This window comes from Gadus chalcogrammus, chromosome 11 (genome assembly GCF_026213295.1).
Source record: "Gadus chalcogrammus isolate NIFS_2021 chromosome 11, NIFS_Gcha_1.0, whole genome shotgun sequence".
Taxonomy (NCBI): domain Eukaryota; kingdom Metazoa; phylum Chordata; class Actinopteri; order Gadiformes; family Gadidae; genus Gadus; species Gadus chalcogrammus.
Window position 1 is genome coordinate 25,225,097 of NC_079422.1, and position 13,561 is coordinate 25,238,657.

General features: G+C 50.2%; 1 protein-coding gene across 1 annotated transcript in view; it reads right to left on the bottom strand.

Annotated features, from left to right (window-relative positions):
- LOC130392100 (tenascin-like) overlaps positions 1 to 13,561 on the bottom strand; it is a 34,546-nt gene that overhangs the window by 4,064 nt on the left and 16,921 nt on the right. Inside the window, 7 exon segments of the mRNA XM_056602534.1 lie at positions 225 to 355; positions 903 to 1,046; positions 1,613 to 1,732; positions 3,543 to 3,686; positions 4,613 to 4,735; positions 6,545 to 6,814; positions 10,508 to 10,783. Coding sequence (XP_056458509.1) covers positions 225 to 355; positions 903 to 1,046; positions 1,613 to 1,732; positions 3,543 to 3,686; positions 4,613 to 4,735; positions 6,545 to 6,814; positions 10,508 to 10,783 — 1,208 coding nt within the window.

A 13,561-nucleotide genomic window follows, 5' to 3' on the forward strand; every position in this document is an offset into this window, starting at 1 on the left:
AATCAATAAGGCTCCTCCCCTTACTATCACAGACTCCTCCCAATCAAAAAGGCTCCTCCCACTCGAAAAGGATCTCTGACTATAAAAAAGGGTCCCTCCAACTCAAACGGACTTCCTCCCCATCAGAAGGCTCTTCTCCTTCTGTGAACAGGCCCCTCCCACCCCAGCCCCCTCCCACCCAGGCCCCTTCCACCCAGGCCCCTCCCACCCCAGGCTCCACCCACCCGGACGGTGCCGTCGGTGGACTGGAAGCTGAGGATGTATCCGGTGATGTCAGCACGGGGGGGGGTCCAGGTGAGCTGGGCGCTGTCCGTCAGGACGTTGGTGGCCGTCAGGTCCGTGGGCGTGTCCACGTCTAGGAGCACAGGGAGAGACATCAGTGTGTAGAAACACACACACACACAGTGAACCCCCACCCCCAGGGAGCAGCTCACCCACGGGGGACGGGGGCAGGTCACAGGGGGCAGGTCACAGGGGGCAGGTCACCGGGCTTCTTGTCATTTTATGGAATATTATAGATGTCAAATGTTTATGTCATCTTCTATTAAAAAACCTCTAGGCCACAGTAATAGTGCCGCTATATGATCATATTACGATGTAAGTTTGGGGCAGCAGTGGCTGAGGAGGAAGGCCGGGTTGAGTTACAACTGGCAGGTTGCTGGTTCGATCCCCGGCTCCTCCTAGCTAAGTGTCGAGGTGTCCCTGAGCAAGACACCTCACCCTGACTGCTCCTGAGTGTCGCCTTGCACGGTAGACACAGACTTGTGTTTGTGAATGTGTGTGTGAATGTGTGTGTGAATGTGTGTGTGAATGTGTGTGTGAATGTGAGTGTGAATGGGTGAACGTGAGGCCAGAGTGTGCAGCGCTCTGGGCGGCCACGGGTGCGTGTGTGGGGGTCCTACCGGTGGTGAAGTCTGTGGAGGTGGCGGCGCTCTTGGCCGATTCCCTCATGGCGTACACCTTCACCGTGTAGTGGGTGGCCGGCACCAGCGAGTTCATCTCAAACTCCACGATGTTGCCCGACACGCGCTCCATCACCGACGCCGCTGTCGCAAAACAAACGCACCCTCTCTGTCAGCCTGTCCCTGCACAGCAGGAACCTCTTGGTTTGGACGGGGGACGGCCGCGCCATAACTCAACACAGGGATTAACGCACTTTTGTTTTAGCTTGACTATTTTATCATACTTAACTATGGTTAGTTAGGGTTAGGTAAACTAATTGTAGGCTAGTAACTATAGCTGCTATAGTTATTATTGTAGTATAGTTATGGATAAAGGTAGATAATTGCTTATAAGTAAACCTGTGCAGTTTTGCTTTAATGCCTTATTAATTATAGAGGATGCATAAATATACATACATACATACATTACAATACACAAAAACATGACAATACACAAATATATAAATACAGAAATACTTCATAACAACATAACATCATGTAACAGGGAGGCTGCCATCTTGGACAATGTCACAACACTCAAACAAAAACACAAATACATATATATATATTTATATATATTGTATACATATATGTATCACGGCTCCACCGCCGCTGTTGTAGACGTCTGCCAGCAGGGCCAGCTCCCAGAAGGCAGTGCGGCGGCGACCTACCGGTGTCAGCGCTGTAGGTGATGATGTAGCCGTCCACGGTAGCGATGGCGGGCTGCCACAGCAGCAGAGCTCCGGTGTCGGAGATGTTGACCGCAGTCAGACCTCGCGGCTTGTCGAGAGCTACACGCACACACACACACACACACACACACACACACACACACACACACACACACACACACACACACACACACACACACACACACACACACACACACACACACACACACACACGAGACGATGAGTTACACTGGGTTTCCTTGGTGGATGTGGCTTCTACCTGATAGTTGATATCCTAAAAAGTGCAACATTACATTGCCCTAATCCTGGCACTTGGAACAGAATAGCAGTGTGTGTGTGTGTGTGTGTGCGTGTGTGTGTGTGTGTGTGTGTGTGCGCGCGCATGTGCGTGTAATAAGAGATTGTGTGTCCTCATATCTAATGTATCTGTGAGTAATCCATATGTATAATGTGAATATAGTAGATAATATATCATGTGAGTACATAGTAAATTCATAATTATGGGTGTCCATATGAATATAGTATATAATATATTATGTGAGAACATTCTATATAATGTATAGAATGTATCTGGGAGTATATCCATATCCATATATATATATCCATATCTATATCTATAATATCTATATATATATCTATATAGATATAATATATATGGCAGATCAAATGCGTGACGATGACGACATTTATAGACAGTGTCGTACATTATATGCCAAAGCCAATATGTTGGCAAGAAAATTTCATATGTGCTCTGATCATTTAAAAATGTGTCTCTTTAGAGCATATTGCACTCCCCTGTATACTGCCCCCTTATGGGGTAAATTAAAAAATAGTATGCACAGACTACAGGTTGCTTACAACGATTGTTTTAGAATCTTACTTAACAACCAAGGTGGAGCAGTGCAAGTGAGCTATTTGTGAAGGCAGGAGTTAACACCATACAAGCTTTATGAGGAACCTCATGTACAGATTTATCGGTCGCTTGAATGACTCAAAAAATGAAGTTATAATGCTGCTGTCGAACCGGAGTTATAGCGCACTACGCTACCAGTCATACCTTTGGAGACATGGGTAGGCTATAAGTGCCTTTTATAAGTGGTCGGAATGTTTTTATTCTTATTTATGTGTGTGTTGTCTATTTTTTTGTGTATTGTATGTCTTTTAAATGGACCTTGAGTCTAATTACAAAAGTTGATGATAATGATGATGAATATATGCATTGTATATAATGTATATAACGTATCTGTGGGTGTATACATATATAATGTATATAATGTGTACAGTAATGTATGGAACGTATCTGTGGGTGTATATATATGTAATGTATATAATGTATATAACGTATCTGTGGGTGTATACATATATAATGTATATAATGTACAGTAATGTATAGAACGTATCTGTGGGTGTATATATATATATATAATGTATATAATGTACAGTAAGGTATATAACGTATCTGTGGGTGTATATATATGTGATGTATGTAATGTATATAACGTATCTGTGGGTGTATATATATGTAATGTATATAATGTATATAACGTAGCTGTGGGTGTATATATATGTAATGTATATAATGTATATAACGTAGCTGTGGGTGTATATATATGTAATGTTTATAATGGATATAACTTAGCTGTGGGTGTATATATATGTAATGTATATACAGTAAGGTATATAACGTAGCTGTGGGTGTATATATATGTAATGTATATAATGTATATAACGTAGCTGTGGGTGTATATGTAATGTATATAATGTATATAACGTAGCTGTGGGTGTATATGTAATGTATATAATGTATATAACATATCTGTGGGTGTATATAATGTATATAACGTATCTGTGGGTGTATATAATGTACATAACGTAAGTCATGCATGTAGCCTATGTGTGAGCAGCGTACCGGTGGTGACGGTGTCCGAGCCGGGCTCGCTCTCCCTGGAGGCCTTGGAGGCGATGACGGCCACGTGGTACATGACCCCTGGGGTGAGGTTGGACAGCACCGTGGACGACTCCCCTCCGTCCACCGTCACGCTCCGGGGACTCCCTGGGGGGGGGGGGACAGTCAACACCTCCTGCTGTGAGCATTAACTACTACACAGCGTAGACAGCGATGGGAAGTCAGGCTTTACGAGGCCTATGTACTGCTTCAAGACTGTTTTCATATACTTTTTACTACTTTACTTCATAATAGTTGTTAATAGTTACCTATATGAATGAAATTGCTATGTTATTATTAATATATTCCATGTCAGTGCATTGCGAGTGTCTAGTCAACATGGGCAAAGCATTCTGGTCCAGTAAGCTGACCCTGATTCTTCATGCTGGGATTTCATGATTTCATGATTTTTTCAATGTTTGGGGTCTATATATGAACATGTCAGATCCAATTAGGTTATTTGAACACTTATTTAACCAAACAAGTGGTAAGCTTTTCAGATATGGTGATACCGGAAAACGAAATCGTACCAACTGTGGTACCCACGGTCATTATGAGGACCGGCCACTAGGTGGCAGTAGCAGACCGGTGGAAATAGTCAACGGAGTCAACGGTGAAGGCAGTGAACAAGCGGCCAGTATGCTGAACTCAACCAACTTTGCCTTTTCCAGTAATGTAATAGGAGAACATTTGGTAAGATAGAAGTTACTGAGTTCAACATCGATTATTTGAGTTCAACATGTGATCATTAATATATTATTTGAAAGTGTGTTCTTCTTGATGTAACTGTATATGCCATATTTCATCAAGTAGTTGATACATATCCAGCATCTCTCGAATAAACTTTTTCTCATTTATTATTTGGCTGTTTAATGAATAATGAATGACGTGAGTGTTTGCGTGTGTGTGTGTGTGTGTGTGTAAGTTTGAGATTCTCAATCTAAACACAGATGATGTAATGCCACGTTTCCGAGGCTATTCCCTTGACCTCCCTCCCCCTGTCCCACACCCAGCCGTCCGTCCCAAGCGCTCACCTCCGTGGGCGGGCACATAGGTGACGCGGTAGCTGTCCACGCGCGCCCGCGGGACCATCCAGTGCACCATGGCCGACGTGTCGGTGACGTCCGAGAAGCGGATCCCCGTGGGTGTGCCCAGCTCTGCAAGGCCAACCATAGAAGAAAAAGAAGGAGAAGAGAGAGGGGGAGAGGGTGGTTAGCGTTAGCTTAGAGTAGCATCGGAGCAGGACGTGTGGCGTGTTGTCGTCCGTCGGCACACGTCGTGTCGTTTGAACTGTGTTTGTGGTGAGTCGTGTTTCCCGCTGTGGACGACAGCTTGAGGATTGTTAGTTGACAGAGAGGAGGTGTGTGTCTTTGTGTGTGTGTGACTTCTTACATTTTTAACTGGTTTGGCGATGTTAAAGAGTGTTGTTAAAGAGAGTGAGCGGTAGACAGAGAGACAGACAGACAGACAGACAAAGAGAGAAGTAGACAGAGGCCGACAGACAGACAGACAGACAGACAGACAGACAGACAGAATGAGAAATAAAGAGGCAGACAGACAGACAGACACACAGAAAGAGAGAGGTAGATAGAGACAGACAGACAAACAGACAGAGAGAGAGGCAGACAGAGAAAGACAGACAGACACAGAGAGAGAGAGAGTGTCGGGGACAAAGGAGGTCTGCGAGGGCCAGTGCTCCAGGGGCCCCACCCATGGCACCAGGGGCCAGCCGCCAGCGGCCCTCAGCCAGGGTATCTTGCGTGACAGACCCGGGGAGATTAGCTTGCCCCCGTTTTCCACCACACACAAAAGTGAAACATGTGCCACGCAGCCCGAGAGTAAAGCTTTACCCCCAGGGGTGAGGTAGGGGAGGGGAGGGGGGGACACACAAAGACACAGACGCCCTTTCTGTTTGACACAGACAACCCACCCCTCCCCCCACCTCCACCACCATCTAACACCACCACCACCACCACCACCACCGCCTCTCTTTTTAAGGGAGAAGGGCATGAGACACACATTCAGAAAGGGAGAGAGACCAACAGGTCTTGGACAACTGGACAGTGGACATGTCTGGCATAACGGCGAGCTAATCTCCTGTGCTGCTCCTCTGATGTCGTCGTCGTCCTCCCCCCCCCCCCCCCCGGTTGAAGCCCAGCAGCAGGGTGTGTGTGTGTGTGTTTATCAAGGTCCACCGATGAAGGGGGTGTTTGCTGATGAAGGTGAGGTTCATCGGGAGCAGACTCACACACACACACACAGAGGCAGCGGGAACGTGACAAGGCGCTCGCACACCAAGGTACACCCAGACAAACAAACAACAGCAGGTTTAGTGGCAGGCATGAGACAGCCCCTCATCAAATATTCATGAGTTTGGCAGGAGCCTCTATTAAAAGGGCTTAATACTTTTCTTCTTTTCCTCTTCTTTTGTTTTTTTTTAGCTGCTTTCCACGGTGGCAGCGGTAAAACGCTTTGGACAAATAACAACTCTGTTACGAGGTTAGGTCGCACACAAAGGGAGGAATTCACCAAAGAGGAAAAGAGACGGTGGCGAGCGCATCGACTCGTGTTTCCACGCTGCTCGCTGCAGCTGCCACATCATCAAACGGCAGCTAGGAGCGAACGGCACACAGACAGACACGCAGGGGCGTAGAGTTAGCACGTCCGGAGGGAGTTCCTCCCGCTCAGACCGGGCATGGGGAGGCGTCCACACGAGGCCGACAGACAGACAGACAGACAGACAGACAGACAGACAGACAGACAGACAGACAGACAGACAGACAGACAGACAGACAGACAGACAGACAGACAGACAGACAGACAGACAGACAGACAGACAGACAGACAGACAGACAGACAGACAGACAGAGACGAGGTTGAAACTTCGGGGTGCGTGGAGTTAGTGCGTCCGGAGGCGGCGGTGAGTCCTCGCCCTCAGACCCCCCCGTGAGGCCGCGTGGGCGTACCTGTCTGCGCCACGGCGGTCAGCGACTTGGAGCGCCGCCCGGCGACCAGACCGAACAGCTCGATCTCGTACTCGGTGTCCTCCCTGAGGTCCGGGAAGGCGGCGCTCCGGTCCTCGCCGGCCAGGACGCGCTCCTGCGGGCCGCTCAGCCCCACGCCGCGCACCATGGCCACGAAGGTGTCGAAGGAGTCCTCCTCCGCCTCCCAGGTCAGGGTGAACCGGTCCGGGCCCACCTCCGTCACGAGGAGGGACTGGACCTCGGGCTCGGACTCTGATTGGGGGGGAGGGGGAAGGTGTTTGTTTCTGTTTTGGTTTGACGTGAAGGTAAAGATGGAAGCATCTAGAAGAAGACTTTCAGGGAACAAGTTCCGGGTTCTGCGGATGAAGATGATCCACGCAGACGTGTGAAGGAAGCGAGAGTGTGTGTGTGTGTGTGTGTGACAGGCGTGTTAGTGTGATGAGAGGAGCCCCAGAAACCCAGATGAACACGCTCGGGTTACATGGAGAGTGATGGGTGCTGCGGCAGGGTTAGCCCCGTGGTAAGAGAACCGTTTTTCTCCGGGTAGAAAACACACAGCGGGAGAATCGGCCACGCTGAAACCTCCGTCTAGAAACATGACGGCGGAGCGCGGCAGGCTGCCGTGGGGGAACGTTCAAGGGAATTCAGAGGCAGGATGGTTTTGCGATATAGTAATTGCTTCTGCTGTCAACAGCAGCACCTAAATATAGCCGACGCAGATGTCTCAACGCGCGCGCGCGCGCTTGAGTGCGGACACGTGTGTGTATGTGTACGCGGTACAGTAAAGGCTGGTGCTGGGAACCAACCAGTCAGAAACAGACGCCACTAATGGCTATAGGAGGCAGCAGGATCCTTCCAGCTGCCGAGATGAAGCCGTTCCTCGGAGGAGACGTGTCAGACGTCCTCTCTCGCCGGCGCTAATTAGCCAGAGAAACCTCTGCTATCAGCACGCACACGGATACATATACGCACATATATCCATATATGTGTATTTATATAGATGTGTATTTATACATGTGCCACAGTGCTCCTCCACAGTGGCTGGTGGGAGCATCTCTGCCGGGGCGGGGGGCAGCAGCCTGGGTGAACCCAGAGCCGCTGCTCATTAAAACCCATCACCCAGCGCGGGGGTCCCACAGGTCCCGGAGCCCCGCTGAACCCGCCCGCCCTCCTTTCAGATGATCTGGGGGGCGAGGAGGCTCGCGTTTGTGGGGAGAAGAAGAAGAAGTGATGGAAATGAGAAGCAGGGGCAGACAAATCCCACCGAGCTGCCACTCTTCATTAGCCACCGGGGGGGGGGGGGATAGCTGGCGTCGTTGTGGAGAGGGGGGGAGGGGGGCTAGTCCATCACAGGGGCTAACATATGCTAGCTGGCTACTAGGTTCTCGTCCACCCAGTCACCGCTCGGCCTCCCTCAGACCTGCAGAGCTCCCGCTCCCTCACAAAGAGGAGTCTGTTACCAGCGGAGCTACGAGGCGCCGGCGGCTAACCCCGCTGAAACGGAGAGGTAGCGGGGACCCCCGTTACCCAGGGTCCCGGCCCTGCCAGGGATAATAATACACAGGCAGCCGCGTGCGTTACCGTAAACTTCATCCCCTCAGCCCTCAGCCGATCTTGGTCTGGCCGCCCTCTGAAATATAAACGGGCTCCAGTCATTTTTTGGTAAAAGAAAATGTTAACAACGTTTTATTGTTTCTTCATTTTTCATCCCGCACCGCCAGCGGGGTTCGGTTTCACGGTAATGTCTTCCGTTCAGTTCGATGGTTCGCGAAAAACAATCAAATTAGCGAGGCGCCCGTATGGGGGTGTTTAATGGTCTGCCTAATGCTAATATAAGAAACGCTAAGATGTTTTTCCACCAGCTATTAGCATGCGGACAATGGGTCAGCTTGAGCGTATGCCATATTCCGCCGGGCCTGGACAGCCCTTGGCACGGCGGGCACGGAGCCCAGGGGCAGACACAGCGCCTGGGAATGAAGTCTGGGGTCAAGGAGGAGGCTGGGGCACCCCGGCAGAAAGGAGCCCCCACACACAGGGACACTAGCCCCAGGGCTTGTTGTCTTCCATTTCCCTTCTGTCAAGCCTCCTATCTTTTTGTTTCCTTCTCCTACTCCTTTTCTGACAATCCTCCCATTGTGTTCCCTTCTCTTTCTTCTCCATCCTTTGTTTCGTTCCCTCTTTCTTTTGAGTCAATGCCTCCATCTTTCCTTCTCTTTCTTTCTCTTTTGTATGTCAATGCTTCTATTGTTCCCTTCCTTTCTCCCTTTTGCTTTACTTCTTTTTTACTTCTCGTTCTTTTCTCTAAATGCCTCTCCATCTCACTTTTCTGTCAATACCTCTAACTCTTTCTGTCTCTCTTTTTCTCTAGCCTTTTCATGTCTTTCAGTCTCTCTTTTCTGTCAATGTCTCTCTATCTCTCCCTGTCTCTCTTTTCTGTCAATGCCTCTCTAACACATTCTGTCTCTCTTATCTGTCAATGCCTCCATCTCTTCCTGGCTCTCTTTCCTCTCAATGCCTCTATATCTCTTTCCGTCAATAGGTCTCTATCTCTTTCCTTCTCTCTTTACTGTCTAGGCCTCTATCTCTTTCTGTCAATAGGTCTCTATCTATTTATGTCCCTCTTTTCTTCCAATGCCTCAATCTCCCTCTTTTTCTCTGTCAGTCCTCCTATCTTCCACTGATGTTTGGACCAATCAATCGGCTGAGCTGATACAAAGAGCACATGAGTAATGTACGGAGAGGTCCGTAACTCTCTCGTTAGTGGCTTAACGTCCACAGAGAGTACCCATGGTGTTCATGATGTATTTACAGTGTACTTGACAACACTAATAAAAACCTTCTGATGGCAGAGCCGTGCCCGGGTATCAGGTGTCCCTTGGGTGCCCAGTTGCCATTATATACACCTGCTGTGCACTTCATATCAGCTCCTAAATCTGCTGTAATTATGGTGATTTGTGCGTTTGCAGGCAGGTTATTTACCACACCTGGATCCAACACATCACACACACACACACACACACACACACACACACACACACACACACACACACACACACACACACACACACACACACACACACACACACACACACACACACACACACACACACACACACCCACCAGGTGTGGTTTATCGCTGGATTCCAGCGGGCAGATTGACAGCTCCTTTGGATAAGCAGCAGCTTTAGTGCAGGGAAACATGAAGACTGCAGGTGTTGTGTTGGGCAGTTAGATCCCTTCTCTATCCAGGATTGGCAGAGAGGGATATGCACCCGGGAGGAGGTGTTGCTGAGGGGGGGGGGGGGTCTTTGTTTGCAGAAGCTTAAGGGAGAACAGAGTGTTGTGTGGAGGATTGTGTTGAGCAGAGTAGTAGTAGCGGGTGTACAGGAAGCAGAAGCTGTGGTTGTAAAAAGGTCTGCGTCGAGCGGGCGAGTTGATACGCACTCACACAATGGGAGGTGAGATGTGTCGGCTGAGAGCCGGTGCCGTGTTGTGTTTACATGAATAGGTGCCGTGCCCCGGTCTCTTAACAACCAACCGATGCCTTGAGTCTGGGTTTCAGAGGGATTACGTCTTGGACAGAGGCACTTTCTGACCGTTGTTTGCGCTTCAATGGAAAACAAATGAATGAGGCTGCTGGGTAATTAATGAGGAATAACCACCAATAGATAATCCACTTTCAGATTTCAATAAATTACCATTTGCAGCTTTTAGTAAACTCCCTTTGAACGGGGAGTTTATGAAGATGAAGGTTAGTAGTAAAAGCTCCGAGGTGAGAAAGAACAAAATGAAGAAGAAGATAAAGTGTTCAGGCTCCACGCCGAGAGAGAGACGGTCGGAGGAAGGTCGGGTCGAGACGGAGATGGAGGCGTTGGCCGGAGGAGCGGTCGGGGTCACAGAGAACAAGACGTAGACCCCGCCTGGTTCCCCCGTCGCCGCGGGTACCTGTGATGGTGTCGGCGTGGACGGGCTCCATCTGGGCGCCGCGCCACACGCCGTAGACGTTGGCTCGGTACCAGGTGACGGGCGACAGCCCCGTGACCGCCAGGCTGCGGCCGTCGCCGGCGACCGTGTGGTTGCGCCACTCGGCGCCCGTCTCGGCGTCCGTCACCTCCACCAGGAAGCCCTCGAAGGCGCCGTCGTCGGCGCGCCAGGACAGCGTGAAGCCGTCCCATGTGACCTCGCTCACCGTGACCGCCGTCACCACGGGCTTCTCCTCCTCTGATGGGGGGGGGGGGGGGGAGGGGGGAGCGGCGGCAAGACACACGGCACGCACGCCACGTTACACGCATGTGCATGTAGGTAGACACATACACACACACTAGCGCTCGCGCATGAAAACACACACAAACGCACGCACTACCACACACTCACGCACACACAGGCACGCACTGACACGCACTGACACGCACATGCATTGACACACGTGAACACAGATACATGAAAAAATATAAATGAGACATACAAATGAATAACAGGTCTTTCTCAGGCACACCGGTGTTCTGAATGCTGCAGATTGTCTGACACGGCCAACGGACACCGAAGTCAGCTCTTGCTTAGCCGCTGTGTAAATCTCACAGACACAATCCTCATTATCAGCTAAGAATTCACTGACAAGAGGAAGGAAGACGACGAGACGAAGAGCTTGACATTCATCGTATATCAATTAGCATTTCCGCCGATTCCCTTTTTGCGATCACACGAGTGGATCTTGAATGTTGTGTAGAGTGGAAATATTCCTCCATTTCCACTATAAAGGCGCGGGGTGAACAGGCGGTCGAAGCCTGTAGCCACTGTCTTGTAGTGTGAAGGCGGTGTGACAGAAAAGAGACAGACTGAAGAGCCTCCGAGGGCAGGACAGAGCGAGAGAGACGGGCGGATGCAGCGTGATTTAATGGCCTTGGATGAGCCATTAAAGATTAGTTTGAAGGCGCAGCGTAGCCCGTCTGTCCGACAGGAGTACACCGCTTTGTTCAAACCCTGAAGCCATACACCGTGCACAGAGCTCCGTCACGCCAGCACAGCGCCTGGGACGTGAGCAGGGAGAGGAAAGCGGAGAAGAAAGAGGATGAGCGAAGGCGTCTCAGTGAGGGAGAAACGTGCAGAGAATGGAACTCACAGAGTTCTGACCCAAGAACTCAGCGTGGTTTGTTGTGATCGCTCCGTAAAGCGTTATCTTGGAGCGCAGGCTGACAGCACCACTGTAGGCGATCAGGAAGGTAAGGTGAAGAGGTTGGAAAGAATAGTGGATGTGTTCTCTTCAATGGAGCATCTCAGCATCAGCATCCTACCTCACACACACATACCTGGGCGGCACGTGGCTCAGGAGGTAGAGCGGGTTAACCAGAAGGTTGCTAGAATGATTCTCCCGGCTCCTCCGAGTATCGAGGTGTCTTTGAGCAAGACAAGACACCTCACCCTAACTGCTCCTGATGAGCTGGCTGTTGCCTTGCATGGTTGACACCGCCGTCGGTGTGTGAATGTGTGCATGGGTGAATATTGTACAGCGCTTTGAGTGGCTACTGTGAGTTCAGCTACGTGTTCCTCAACGACACGTAGCTGAACTCACCGTACATCTTTTTGGAAAAAATAAACGACTCTAAGATGACTAAATAGCCTGTAATAATAATCGGCCACAAGAAACAGCTTTTGGCCTCCGGCGATCGGAGACTCAGTGATCTGCAGTAAAGCAGCGTTTAGACCATGTGTTTACAGCACCACCCGAGTCTCTGAGAGGAGAAATCTTGTCCCTTTAATCCACGGAGGAAGCAGCCGGTGTGTTCTCCCGTTGATTGAGTGGTAAGATTAGAAGCCGTCGCTGAGCCCCATGCTCTGCCCAGCGAACGGTGGACCCAAACACATGCTGCCACATGCAGCTCCATCCTCGCTTCATACTCCTCTCCTGTTAGTGTTTGTCCTCACAAGCCATGTCAAGTCACCCACTACTGGCGCCACTCAAAACCGTACCGCGTCTCACAAACACGCAACCTGTTGTTGCTTACTGCCTCATTTGAATCATATCAAATCAATCAATTCAGTGCTGATCGAGCAGTGCTCAGTGTTGAGGGTTCCCGATGTTTGGCTTGGCTTGTGTGGCGGGTGGTGACAGCTCAACAATGGAGATCTGCGTTGGTCATTGGTGGTTCGCCAGCGACCATCATTCAAAACATCTTGACTCTTCTTCAGGCACCAAGCCTGTCTCTGGAATGGAAGACCCTCTTCCGCCAAACCACCGGCCCCCTGAATGGACTGACCCTCCTACATGGTTATTAATCTCATCTGCTTCAGATTCCTTCATATGGCTGAAGAACAACCATGTGAGTGAAGAGAAGCGATGGCAGAGGGAGGTTTGATTCCCCATTCGAGGAGTTCTCAGAGACAGCTTGGACCAGTTCTGTCCTTGTTATCCTATCACAGCCCGTGACTATCAGCCAGGACGAGAGGACCAGAGTCCCCCCGAACCATCTCCCCACACCCCCCCCCCCCCCCATCTCTCCCCGGACCCATGTCTCACCCCCCCCCCCCCCCCCCCCCCCCCCCCCCCTCCATCCCATCTTACCTCATCCACCCCTGAATAAACCTGCGTGTTTCCGCTGCGTGTGTGTATGTGTGGTGTGCTTGTGTTTGCAGTGCATGTGCGTGTACGTGTGTGTGTGTGTGTGTGTGTGCGTGTGTCTATGATGATAAACGGGCGTGGCCGTGGATTAAGGGGAGCCGGTGATTCCGGAGACAATGTTTCCCCACGGCCCCCAGCATGGAGCCCTTTATCTCCAGGGGCCCAACAGTTCATCACGGTCAAATCACACAAAGGACGGATCACCCCGAGCAATTAGCACATCAATGAGCGCTGTGTACAGCACACACACACACGCACGCACACACACACACACACACACACACACACACACACACACACACACACACACACACACACACACACACACACACACACACACACACACACACACACACACACACACACACACACACACACAGACA